This window comes from Neophocaena asiaeorientalis, unplaced genomic scaffold (assembly GCF_003031525.2).
Source record: "Neophocaena asiaeorientalis asiaeorientalis breed wild unplaced genomic scaffold, Neophocaena_asiaeorientalis_V1.1 scaffold282, whole genome shotgun sequence".
NCBI lineage: Eukaryota > Metazoa > Chordata > Mammalia > Artiodactyla > Phocoenidae > Neophocaena > Neophocaena asiaeorientalis.
The window spans coordinates 1,014,576-1,027,973 of record NW_020172595.1 but is presented as its reverse complement, the minus strand read 5'-3'; the positions used below and the strand labels follow the sequence as shown (position 1 = coordinate 1,027,973).

The following is a 13,398-nucleotide window of genomic DNA, read 5'->3' as shown; positions in this document are numbered from 1 at the left end:
AGCACTGTGTCCATACATGACTGAAGGGGACGACAGTCAGACTGGAGGACTGAGGCAGCGCCTCTCCTCTCGCTCCCAGTTACATCCTTCCCAGGACAGCTGCACTTCACCAGATTGTATCAGAGCTAAGATTCACATTCCCAAAACACTCAACTCTCCAAGTCATTTTTGCTTATCAGGTCCCGTTTCCCCTTAGTTGCTAATGAATCGAGCTTAAAAAAAAAACACCAAATCTATAGCTTGATAAGAACTGGGCCAATCATGGATGTTGGGCTGTCTTCCAAGAGTCAACTCCTTTCTATCTTAGCCCATGAAGAGTCAACCGCTTGGGAGATTGGGATTGACATATATACATCAATATGTATAAAATGGATAACTAATAAGAACCTGCTTATTAAAAAAAAAAAAAAGTCAACCGCCACAGGTAGCAGGATATGTTCTGCTTGCACCAGTAGACAATCTTCTAAAGTTGTAGGTGAAAAGAGAAGGAAACAAAACTTGAAAACAGAACCTCTCCCCTACGGGAGTTAGGGGTGGCTCCCAGAAAGAGAGACAAATGGAGCAAAGAAAATCAAGCAGGTCCTCCTAAGCCTTGAAAAAATGTCACTCATTAAGCAAACCCTGCATGAGTTTTTATTGTTTCAAAGTTAAGGGCAAGACTGGTTTGTGGTTTCAAAAGCAAAGATGCGAATCTGACTCCTCGTCCCACCTAAATCATAACACCACCCGAGATCCCCAAGGAGAGCCTGAAATTAGAAACCATGGAGCCAATAAAATGGAACAAATAAAACTAGAAGCTGGCAAAATGCCATTAAACTTTAAGTAGCTGCTTTAGACTAGGTTAGAAAAGGAGTTAATTAAAAGCTGAACACAGCTGTTACGGGACAGACACGTGAAACAATTTCTAGGCCAGAACTGAAGTTTGAGAGAGGTGATTTAGAATCAATATAGTTCTGATTAGGATTTTTATCCACAATGCCTCTAAACGTTGGCTTCTGAGAAGCAGAAAAGAAAGCCACCTTAGTAATATCGACATTTGGGAAATAAGACGAACACTGGGTAGGAAGCAGGCAAGAAGAAAGCCTCCTGAATCCCGCATCTAGTACAGAGATGAAACACATGAGCCAGGCAGAAGGGTGGGAAAAATCAGTGTTTTACAAAGATGATTATATTTTCTGCAGAAAACAGGTTCCTTATAAGATCATGTTAATTAGTTCTATTTGTTCTATTTGTTCTCAAGCCAAAAGAGAAAAACAAGCATAACACTTTCAACCTTTTAATTCTCACAATAAAAAAGTCAATAAATTTCTACATTTACACGGTCTAACAACCTAGGCCAAGAGGAGGCAGAGGCATGGGGGGAACTTGGTTCCTGAGACCATAACCTGTGGGTTGAATACAGGGAGAGGAGGTAAGGTAAGAAATACTGAGAGGTGAGCAAGTCTGGGTTAACTGTGCTTTGCTGCTGCCCTGGAATCTCCACGAGGACGGGTAGAACCTAAGGTCAGAGGAAAAAACATTCAAGTCCAATACCAGATAAATTAGAAGTCCACAGGCCAAATCCACTTAAGTGTGGTGATTCTTATATAGAGAGAGACAGACATGGGGATAAAGGAATTTTCCCCATGTAGTAAGACACTATAAAGTGAAGTATAGACACTATAAGGACAGAAATACAATAAAGGGATACATAAAATAGATTTCCCATTTGCTGGAGACTGGAAAAGCAATGAGCGAATCCAAAATAATAAAATATATCATCAGTTAAAAAATATATACGCAATTTGACCAAAAGCTTTCAATTAAACTAACTTCACTTCCAACCAATGTCCCCTAAATACAGCTGGCCCCTCAGATTCAAACCCAGTTGAATACACAGCACCTTGGAAAAGTCCCTTTTGCATACCCACCTACCAGTTAAGTCAACAGGCCTGCTCCCCTTACTTCCTTCAGAAACAAAAACTGTCACCTGAGCTCAAATGTTCCTTTGCTTAAGAGGGCAGCAGACAAGAGAGAATAACCATCTTTAGAGAGAAAAGAAACCAGCGAGTACACAGCTAAATTCTGTCCAGTGCCTTCTGCTGGGAATGGGACCCAGGGACAACTTTTTAATTCCCATTCACAAGCAGCAAGAATAAAAGACATTAACAGTCAAGGAAAACTAGAAGACAAAGCAGAAGAAATGTTAAATATTCATTTTCCACTGCAGTTTTCCTATTATGTACATTCTGGAAATATAATTAACAAAACTATAAATTTTGTCTCACAAGCACCAATCACGTGGTTTTAAAATGTAAGGGGTTTTTCTCATGACGGCTTCCTCCAGGCAGATTAGTTTTCACTCATTTAAAATTAAGGACCCCAAGTGTTTTACAACCTATTTCCGTATTTTGAAGTCATTACGTTTAGAAAGAAGTTCCAAGGCACTCAAGTGGAAAGGAATGAAGAGCCTAAATTCTCAGCACAGCCCTACAGGAGAAAAGGCAAATGACTTTACCAGGGAAAGAGGGGCAGTGACCAATTGTCATTAACGTATCTGGAGCCTGGAACGAAAGCTTAAGGAAGCTTTCTGAAACCAAAAATAATCCAGGGCATGATGTTTTAATTTCCTTGAAGGCAGAACATACGGGGTGGCAGTGGGGAAGCAACCCCTGGCATCATCTCCACCTTGTCCTAAAGCTGGGCTCTCCTTATGGAGGATGTTGCCGGCAGACACGTGCAGACACAAGGCACTGGGGAATTTTCCTTCTTACCAGAGATAAAATTAAGTCCAGAAGTGACACCAACTCCTGCCTCCAAAATAAATAAGGTGAAAAAAAAAATATCTAGCTTGGCTAAAGTTATTCCATACCCATCACCAATGAAACAGAACTGAATTGGTTCAGGACAAAAATTCTAGGCGAGTTTAAAAACAATCACAACAATCTTCTAACAAAGGAGGAAGGTGTCCGTCCAAGTTTACCTTCACTTAGAGGTCTCAGCACTTCTGGAAATGAAGTGCTTTGTAGCTTACATTCCCCCCTTCCTTTCCACCGTAATTGAGGCATTTCCTAGTCTGACTCCAGAGTGGACTGAATTATGTCTCTCAGGTGATTCACAAGGTCGCACCTCTCTTCGAGCAGTAAGCCGCTCCCCCTCAAAATCACTCCAAAACCGGGTAGCACATGCCCTTCCCAAACGCTTATTTGCCTTTCAATAAGGGTGTAAAGTCACCCCCCACCCCTGCCCTCACAGGACAGGATCCCAGGATAGACTGTGGCCACAAACTACAAGGATCAGGTTCTCCGACGTTCTCTGGATGGATGTGGTTTCCCTAGAAGACCTTTTTTCCCATCTCCCATGTTAATGCAGATCTTCTTTATTATAATCCCCTGCTCACTAGAGCTCAGGAACCCCAGTGGGCAGAACGTTCAGCTCCCAAGGAAGGTATGCTGCAGAGGCACATGGCAAACTGCTTAAAAGATAAAAAACTTGTGGTCAGTAGGACATGTGGAAGAGGCCCTCCCATCCAATCCACAAGTAATAGTTTGAGAATCCATACCCAGTAGAAAATTAGCCCTAAAGTCTCACCAAGTTACCACAGAACAGTTGTACAAAATGGCTTTCCAATTCTGCCTAGAACCTTCACGCTTCACGGCAGGACTTTAAAAAATGAAAAGTATATGGAGAGTCTGATAAAGATTTGACTTTGAAAAAGTTGGAAGAAGAAAGGTAAGAAAGGGACAGGACACCCAATACCACCCTCAGGTAGGGCATGGCTTTCGAACATGCACCAATTGCTACAGCACTGCACAAGTTGAAAAACGAAGAGGACATTATTTCCCCATTGTTTTTAAGGAATTTCTTTCAGAAGGGAAGGAAAAAGAAATTCAAAAAGGGTGTCTCTTTGGAAAAAAGAAATGAAGGTTGTGAAATGTAATACCAGAAAGGTTTTGCTTACCAGAAACCGTAGCTTGAATCCCCCTGCCTTGAGTTTACAACTGCCGCCTCCTTTCCTAAAGATTCACTTCTCATCCTAGTACCAATGTACAGGAGCTAAGCAACTGGAGAACGTGATACAGCACTGAACACAAAGAGCTTACCCCCAAACCCAGAGGCGGGAATAAGGGCGATTTAGAAGAAAGTCCTAAAGTACCCACTCTCCCCCAGATTCTCATCATACAAAGCGACCAAATGCAAGAGGCCCAAGGACTGACTCCTGAGCAGAAACGGCACATTTCAGTGTCATTAGGCCCCAGTTGTCTATTCCAGTTACTCATTCACAAGTCCTTGTGTCTTCCTCCAGTATCCCCCAACACACGTAAGACACACACACGCTCACACACACTCCCCTCAAAAGCTTCCAGCCCTAAAGTACAGCTGTTTGACTGGTTTCCACCCCTGGCAACTGAAGCAGGGAAAAATTCCAAGCAGTAGTGATGAAAGAAGGTGAAAATAAAAGCAACAGACTCGGGATCGTTAAATACAAAAACTAGAGCTGCCCAAGGTGACGGACAGCTTCAAGACCTAATTCCTATAAGCTTTTTTCCTTTTAAGATAATGGCTATAAAAGGTTATAAAGAAAATAAGGAAAATGGCTTTTCCTGTCTAGCAGCAGCGTGCACAAGAGTCCAGAAGGCATCTGCTCGGGGTGGAGTTTGAAGAGGGTGGAGAAAGGAGGAAGAAAGCTGATTACATCACCTTTCAATGCAGCTCCTCCCCCTTGACCAAGTTTCTAGGGCGGCCCTAAGCTCTGGATGGCAAAAGGGGGAGAAAAACAACAAGGCAGGGACGCCATCTTGTTACGGAGAAGAGAACTCAAACTTAAAAAGCTATCCCGGCTCTGCCGGTAGCTTTTTACATTAAAAAACCTTTTAGTAAAAAAAAACAAAAAACAAAAAGCAGCCCCCATCCTGAATAGTCTTTGACCTACTTTGAATAAGAGCAGTGTGAAAATAAAAGCAATTAAAATATTAAAAAGAACAATTTTCTGCGGGGAAGAACTGAATTTGCAATTGAGGTTCAACCTGCTACTGTCGAACACCCCCATCCTCCCTTTAAAGGGAAAGGGGGGAGGACTTGGACCCCTCTCAACAAATAGGGTTGAGGTGGGAGGACAGGAGAAAAATGGGTCAAGACACAACCTGCAACGCCGCTTGGAAGACAAAAGGACAAAGAAGTCGCCATATTGAAGCAGGGAAGAAAAAAATTCCTTTTAACGACACAAATCTTCTAGAAAGCTAGCATTCAATTGCACTAAATGGCTTTTAAAATTATACTCCTGAATTCCACATTTCCCCAACCTTTCCACCCTCTAAACTGTATTCCCCCCACCAAAAAGTATCAAATTAAAATGTTAATCACTTTTTTTTGCTTTTAAATAACCTACGCAATCTGCAACAATTACAAGACATTCTTTACCTCCCCAACTATTATCTTGTATGTATTGGCACTAAGATTATATTTTGCCCTGAATTAAGTGTCTTGCAATCTTTATTCCTAGATTGCCACCTGTATTAACCACACAAATATACCCCAAACAAATTACATTAAAATTGAGAGTTAACAATCATTTAAAAAGTCATAGCCACCTATTTCTCTCTGCCCATCTCCTTACCCTGCAATCTTTATGTACAGATTGCTTATTAATCTGGCAAATTGAAAGGCGCCCTGCTTGTCTCACACACAAAGAAGTGGGACTTCTGGGCCACAAAATCCACCATCTTTTGTATGTGAGCTCATTAACCCTTTTGAAGACTGCTGCTAACGAGAGGAAGGTAACCATACCTCCTTATAAAAAGCAAACACTTATGGCTTTGGCAGTCTGGAAATTGGCTGGATTACCAAGGGTTAACCATCAAAATCTTAAGTTGCAGGCCCTCCCTCCACCCCCTCCTAGCCTGCAGCAGAGCAGGGAAAAGGCAGGTGGTAGGGGAGCGAGAACACTGTTTAGACCCAAAGGCCCTTTTTAATGGAGATTAAGTGACCGGATCGGTCCTTCTCCAGTTCTCTATTTGTTCTACGGTCTCATTTCTTCCTCTCATTATTTTTGGTTTCACAAAGGGAAACGTTGATTTCTTGTTGCAAGGCTGGTTTTTGAAAATTCGACACTTACTATCCAATTTTTTTGCGACGTCAGCACCTCGGGCTCAGGGGGGGAGGGGGTTAAAATTTTGGAGAAAAAAAATAAAACAACCAACCAGGACCCAAAACTCAATTATTTGGGGGGCCTCATTGGATCAAAAAGTCTCCTTAAAAAAAATAAAGGCCAACTCAGTATTCATTTTCCCCCCACCCAACTCCATGTAGGGAGGGGGGTCGTAGAAAAAAAGTTCTGAGTGGATTAAAAAAAGTAAACGCTGGATGAGTGAATTTGGGTGGGTTTGGGAAGGGAGGGTGGTTGATTATTTTTGAAGTTATGTGGTGACGGTCCTTCGGCCACAGATTTCAAGTCCCAGGCAGCGTGGGCTGGTGGGGTGGGCAAGATAGGTGGGAAGGGGCAGAAGACACAAGTGGTTGGGCTGGTGGCTGCTGTTTTCCCTTTCCCCCCTCTCTCAGGATCCTTTCAAGGGCTTAGATGTTGCTGCGGCTTGTTTCTTTTCTCCTCGTGGCCGGCCCGTCTTTCTCCGAGAAAATTCAAACCTGGGATAAAAGGAACACAAGGGAGAAAGATATAATCAGTATGGGTTGCTCTTAAACACCCAAAAGTACAATCTTTGTTGTCCCCAAACACCTCCACGTCCCATCCCGAACACAGCCGCTTAAAAAGAGTCACGGCTCTCAACCGAGCCCTCGCCTAACCCATTTCCTAGGCCAACTGTCCCAGCAAAATTTTACCCTCCAACCAACAAAAGGCCGAGACTTACCTCTAAACGAACCCCAGAATGGCGGCTGCCCGCTCGGGCTGAGTCTTTTATATCCGGACACCGCCCAACGCGCCCAAACGTGCTAGTGAAACGCCCTTGCGGCGAGAGACTGTGCGCGGGGCGTGAATTCATTGGGCAACCAATAAGACAACTCGCCAGCTGATTGGCTATCCTGCCTTAACCTTCGCTCAGCCCCTTCCCCTGGGCACCCTCTTCCGCCTCCTTCCTGGCCCCCGAAAGCGTGCGCTTGACCTAGCGGCCTAGCACCTCCCTTTCCTCTGCTTCCACCACTTCCGCCCTCGAGATCATTTCTCACCAAGGGTTGGTAGAATCGGACCGGCGCATGCGCAGTGAGAGGATCTCGGTCAAAATCGACTTCAAAATTGCTTAAAATACAAACTGTAAGAATGCGATCTAAGAGTCGTACTGGCTGGTTCAGCAAAAATGCAATTTTGAGGCCGAATTCGATAGTGACGCAGTTGAAATTGACCTCTCCCTACGGCTCCCCTTTCACGCTTCCGTCCTGACGCAGATGCGCTGCCGCCTTCCGCACTGCGGGGTCGTCCTTGGCCCTACCCTAATCTATTTCCTGGAGCATGCGCAGTCGCTTTTCCTGCTTTATGCGTATGTCAAGATGGCTGCCTCCACATTGAACGTGTTGCTGAGGCGCCTTCCTAGCATTTCGCCCTTCAGAGGTGCCTACGGAGTTCAGGTAACTCCTTGGGGCACATTTTGTACAACGCCAGATTTGGTTGTACCTTTTCGAGGTAATCGCTCCACTGCTGGGAATCCAGGAGCCGAGGCCTTCCCAAGTGCTTCTACCTTGGCTGTCAAGGCAACCCTTTGCTTCCACCACCCTCCTCCTTCCCTTCTCATTCCTCAGTACAGCGCACGTTTTCTAATCTCGAGTCGAGGGTAAAGAGCAAGGGTTGGATGTCTTCCTCTTCCCGTTTCCATCTCGGCTGAATAAATAGGCGGTGGAACGGATCTCTTGGCCATACACAAACCAACTATTAACTGTACAGGTGGTGTCTAAATCTTCGATGCCAGGGAGTGTTCTTGGGTTGAGGGACACTAGCTTCTACCAGCCCTACTATCTTCCAATAAAGCCAGGATACATTCTCATGACCTGGGACCAGTTACTCGGCTCTTTATCTCACTAAATCAGTTTCTTATCAAAGCATACGTGAGAGCTTAACTTTGGATTGAGTTTTCCCTCCAGCCTACGTACTCACCACCCTGGAGGTTATGGGCAGGGCAGATTCTTGGTGGCGCAGGGTGAGATGGGAAGGCTTGCCCAGCTGCCACTCCCTAAAGTGGGACTGAAAACTGGTGACGGGGTCACCATAGAGTTAATTACAGGCCTGGTAGCTTTAGAGGTAGCGTTAGGACTTAAGTTTGTTCTGCCATATGGAATGTTGACCTTCAACTTCTTAGAAGGCTGGGCAACTGAGTGATTGGATTGGATCGAGTTGGAGACTCGCATGTCCTTTGCATCCCCTTCCTGCCACACATCTTAATTCCAAGAAGATGGACATTCTCCCTTTTCCTCCAGTAGACTGAGTTCATCCCAGAAAGCATGAATGCCTTATACGTGCCAGGTTTTTGAGTTGTCTTTTCAAATAAATTTGCTTCCCAGTCACCTGTGCTAGTTTATCTTCTAATGTTACATTTTCTTTCAAGATCCAGTTGGAGGTAGGGATAGTCGTTGTTGATGTAAACTTAATCTCCCACAAAATGCTACCTCCCATATACAGCATATTCCTGCTGTATTTCATTTACACAGTGGGCGTGCCTTCCCCTTTCTCCCTGAAGTGTGGGCAGCAAACCAATCAGGTCTTGTCCTTGAACTCATTGTCTCATTTCGCCTCTGCTCCTCCTTTTATAGGTTCCCCTCCAGACTCTTTGCACCAAAGCCCCCCCTGAGGACGATTCTTTGCTCCCACTTCCCGTTTCCCCTTATAAGGATGAACCCTGGAAATATCTGGACTCAGAAGGTACTTCTAAATGGGGAAGGGGAGGGTCAAGTGAGGTCTTAAATAACTGGACAGAGACCCGCCCATCACCACCACCCAAACTTGTATGGTCTTTCATTTCAGAATACCAGAACCGCTATGGTTCTCGCCCTGTCTGGACTGACTACCGTCGCAACCACAAAGGTGGAATACCCCCACAGCGGACTCGAAAGACATGTATTGTGAGTTTCTGAGTGTGGCACGTGGATGTGGAGTGGGGCTGGAGGCCATAGTGACAGCGGCAGCAGCATTTTTTTTTTTTTTTTGGCTGCATTGGGTCTTCGTTGCTGCATGCGGGCTTTCCCTAGTTGCAGGGAGCAGGGGCTACTCTTTGTTGCAGTGCATGGACTTCTCATTGCAGTGGCTTCTCTTGTTGTGGAGCACGGACTCGAGAGCGCAGGCTCAGTAGTTGTGGTGCACGAGCTTAGTTCCTCGGCATCAAGTGGGATCTTCCCAGACCAGGGCTTGAACCCGTATCCCCCTGCATTGGCAGGCGGATTCTTAACCACTGCACCACCAGGGAAGTCCCCAGCAACACTCTTTCTGACAGGGCTTTGAACAGCTTCACCTGCCAGTTTCTTCTCTCTACAGCGTGGAAATAAAATTGCTGGGAATCCCTGCCCCATCTGCCGGGATCAGAAGTTGCACGTTGACTTTAGGGTAAGGAGAATCTTTTCTCTAGGATAAAGACTTGGAGCCTTTTTTGCAATGCTAAAGAGATTACCTTAGGTGCCCCGCTCTTCATATCCTGGTGCCCCTAAAGTCCATATTGTGTTGACTTTCTGGTAATATAAAAACATTCCTCCCTCCAGCCTTTTGCGCTCTACTAAGGGTTTTACTAAAAAGTTTCATCCCTTGTCTATGAAATTTACAGTCTAATTTGGCAAGAGAAATGCTTGTTTCTAATGTGAGGGCAATGCCCAAAGGTTGATTTATATCAATCACAGTTGTTAGCAGGTAGATTGGACTAGTTTTTTCCGGAGATTTTCTTTATTTCGTTGTCATGTTGATGTTTGGTGGCATGCTGAGACTTGGGGCTGGAGGGCAGATACATGAAGCAAGGTATAATCTAGTTATTTTTTCAAAAAACCTTCATTGTGATAAGGACAGAACTTGTTCCTTAAAGTATTCAAAAACCTTATAAAGATGATAATGGAAAAGTGCCCTTCCGAGCTTGCAGTATTACAAGGTATTAGGGCAGAAGCTGAATGGCTAGTCATCAGAGAAGTCAGAGGGCATTCAGATGTCAGTCAGTCAGCAGATGGGGGTGTCTGACTGCTCTCAGGCTCCTTCTGATACAGGTTGTAGAGGAGTCCAGAAGATACTTCTCAATTTCAGCTGTGTATAATTGGTTACCCAAAAAAGGCTATAATCATTTGTATACAGTTTATAACAAATCGCATGACTAAGGGAGAGAGAAAGATTACAGATTGAAGAGTGCAGATGATTCTGCCTGCCATTCCACTCCACAGATACACCTGCTTTTTCTTTGGAAGTCTCACCACCTGTGATTAATTACTGTCTGGGAGTCATTCTAATAATTAAATCTCTAAAATTGATTTTAGTAAACATATACATTACATATACCATGCATTTATATAAGTTAATAATTTGTAAATGTACATTATAACACGTACTACACTTCCTGGGTGATTTCAGGGATTTTCCAACAGACTGTCCCTAATTTGCTGCATGAAGGACTGACTTTAGAACCTAACCCCTGCAGAAGATAATTCTATGTGAGTCTCAGTGACAAAACGTAGGATGTGTATGTGAAATGGTTGGAAGGCCAGGAAAGGGAAAAAGGTTGCAAGAATGTGTTCAGTAAAGGGATGGGGCTAAAACCAGGACCTGAAGGAAAGTAGTACCTGGAGAGATGTAGAAGGGTCAAGGTCATTTGTGTGGGTATGCAGGGATTCTGCACTTTTAGTCTCTAATCGTCTTGCTACCTTCCCTTCCCTCTCTCTTGTTTCTCCACCACTTTTTCCTACAGAATGTGAAGCTCTTGGAACAGTTTGTCTGCGCCCACACGGGTATCATCTTCCATGCTCCATATACAGGTCAGCCCATCATCCCTGTCACCACCAGAATAGCTTTTCCTTACAGCACTTCTTATATTTATTAAGACAGACAACAGGTATTTATTTGGTGGTTCCTACTAATGGCCTAAAAAATGTGATGGAACCTTTTGGAAATCTTGGCCTAATGGGGATACTCACACGCTAAAACAGTTACATGTGAACAGAAGATACAGGCGAGTACCAGTATAAGCAAACTATCTAAATGGAACTGTTAAAAGGTAAATGGTGCTGATTGTTTCCTTTCTATAGGGTCTCTTCACTTTTACGGAAGGCTTTCTCATAAATTGACCTTACTTTTATTCCATTGACAATTCAGTTAGATTTCCCAAATTTGGCGTAAGCTCACCAATTCAAGATTACATCTATTCCCTAACTATAGTCACAGGCCAAATCTGGCTCACTGTCATGTTCATTTATTTTCATATTGTCTACAACTTCTTCCAGGCTACAGTGGCAGAGTTGAGGAGCTGAGACAGACTATAATATATGCCTAAAACATATGCCACATTGCCTCCAGTATATGGCCCTGTACAGAGAACATTTTGCCAACCCCTGCTCCAAAGCAAGATAAATTTGCAAAGAATAATTGGAATCCACCCTTTTGTGGTGTGGTAGCATGATCGGTGGAGTTTGGTTTGTCAAGGAGTTTGTTTTTGTTTTGGCTTAGTTTGGTTTTTTGTGGGGTTTTTTGGCCACACCACACGGCTTGTGGGATTTTAGTTTCCCAACCAGGGATTGAACCCGGGCTCGCGGCAGTGAGAGCACAGAGCCCCTAACCACTGGACCACCAGGGAATTCCCAAGGAGTTTTAAGAAGAGTTCTATAGTCAGGCTGTAAAAGGCTGAAGGGACTATTTTGCTACTTTCTCAGATCGTCTTGCCCAGATCTGAAATCCATTCTTCTTTTATTGAATCTTTCTCTGTGGATTGTCCAACTCAGCCCTTTAACCACACTTGCCCTTTGAATTGTGTTCTGTTCCCTGTCTTGAAACCTTTACTGTTAAGTGGCTTCTCTATAGTGGCTAGACCCTCCTAAGTCTTCATCCTGGTTCGCAGAGAGAGAGAGAAGGTTCTTCCCACTGGGCAGAAGGGGAAACCAAGCCTTGCCGAGGGGTCAGGGGAATGGGGTCATCAGGTAGAGCTAGGTTTTCCAAATCTAAGCCTCTGTCACCATGTAGAAGCAGTTATGTTCTTCATTTACTGTGACTTATAAAATGATCTCTGAGTTACCTTTTTTCACAGGGGTCTGTATGAAGCAACACAAGAAGTTGACCCAGGCCATCCAGAAAGCCAGGGATCATGGTAAGAATGAGAAGGGGCACAGTGCAGTTTTGTTAGGCATAAGGAAGGTGACTTAGGGCTGGAGGGTGGGTATAAATGCTCCCACCTATCTGAGAAGGTAGCACTCATGTTCTTCCAAAGAATCTCTTCTTTCATCACTCCACTGTCCCTTGTTTCCTCTCCTGAGTCTCTTATCTTGTCGTTGCCCTGTCCTCTTTTTCTTCTTTCTCTGCCTTCTTATTTTATAAATGTTGCCCCAATGCCATGTCTAAATCATAGGAGCTTTGTATAAATTTCTGACCCTGGGCTCCATGACACTTCTGCACAAATTAGGAAAAGGTACCCCTATGTTAGGGCAGATGCAGCTTCATAGCCCTGGCACAGGCCTGCACAGCTTGGCAGGCAAGAGTCTGGGCAGCACGTCAGCCCACACTTGCCCCCTTGGCCAGTTGCTTCTGTGCAGCATACCACATGCATAAATGAACCCAGTGGCTCTGACTGGTCCCTCCCTCCCTTTATAGGTCATTTTTCTTATTATCTGTCTTAATCTGAAGTACCTGTCCTCCCTTCCCTGGCATTCTCTTTTTTTTAATCCCCCAGGTCTCCTCAGTTACCACATTCCCCAGGTTGAACCCCGGGACCCTGACTTCAGTACCTCTCATGGAGCTGTGAGTGTCACTCCGCCAGCGCCCACTCTGGTTTCAGGTGACCCCTGGTACCCATGGTACAGCTGGAAACAACCACCAGAGAGAGAGCTGTCCCGCCTTCGTCGGCTCTACCAGGGTCATCTCCGAGAAGAAAGTGGCCCTCCGCCTGAGTCAATGCCCAAGGTGCCCCTCACAGCCGCAGTTGAAGCCTCCTCCACTGAGCAGGCGGGCCCCCAGACTGCTCTGTAGGAGCTGTAGACTAGGAAGGGAGCCGGAGGGTCCCTTACACAGTATTTCATCCTGAAGAGCTGTCTACATTGTGGCCAGTGGCAGGCCCAGGGCCAGAGAAAGGAAATGATTGTTGGTGAAAGGGATAAATACATCTGAGGCTGAGGGAGGGCAGCGCAGACGTGTATCGGAAGCCCCAGCCCCTATATGTTGTTAATAGATAGGCTGTACATTCTGCTACTGTTTCAGACCTGTGCCAACTGGGTTTTTCCACAATAAAGCTGTATCCTGTCTCTGGGCTG

The 13,398-nt window shown here is 44.8% G+C and overlaps 2 protein-coding genes across 3 annotated transcripts in view; one reads left to right on the top strand and one right to left on the bottom strand.

The window, feature by feature from the left end:
* PPP1R10 (protein phosphatase 1 regulatory subunit 10) overlaps positions 1-7,182 on the bottom strand; it is a 17,205-nt gene extending 10,023 nt beyond the window's left edge. Inside the window, exons 1-2 of one of the 2 annotated variants that reach the window (XM_024738510.1) lie at positions 7,162-7,182; positions 6,095-6,621 (exon numbers count right to left, since the gene is read on the bottom strand). The gene's annotated coding sequence lies outside the window, so the exon portion shown is untranslated. Of the gene's footprint in view, positions 1-6,094; positions 6,622-6,845; positions 6,912-7,161 lie in introns of those variants that run through there. The other variant, XM_024738509.1, reaches the window with a different exon arrangement.
* On the top strand, positions 7,122-13,398 carry MRPS18B (mitochondrial ribosomal protein S18B). Its single transcript, XM_024738515.1, has 7 exons — positions 7,122-7,557; positions 8,734-8,842; positions 8,945-9,042; positions 9,452-9,520; positions 10,854-10,920; positions 12,183-12,242; positions 12,822-13,398. Exons 1-7 carry the CDS (start codon positions 7,378-7,380, stop codon positions 13,115-13,117), a joined length of 879 nt encoding a protein of 292 aa, XP_024594283.1. The 5' UTR covers positions 7,122-7,377; the 3' UTR covers positions 13,118-13,398.

Excerpts from the sequence above, each read along its gene's own strand:
- MRPS18B (XM_024738515.1), top strand. The coding sequence starts at position 7,378 with ATGCGCTGCCGCCTTCCGCACTGCGGGGTCGTCCTTGGCCCTACCCTA. Across the intron at positions 8,843-8,944 it reads GAAATATCTGGACTCAGAAG|AATACCAGAACCGCTATGGT; the intron begins GTACTTCTAAAT and ends CTTTCATTTCAG. Across the intron at positions 10,921-12,182 it reads CTTCCATGCTCCATATACAG|GGGTCTGTATGAAGCAACAC; the intron begins GTCAGCCCATCA and ends CTTTTTTCACAG.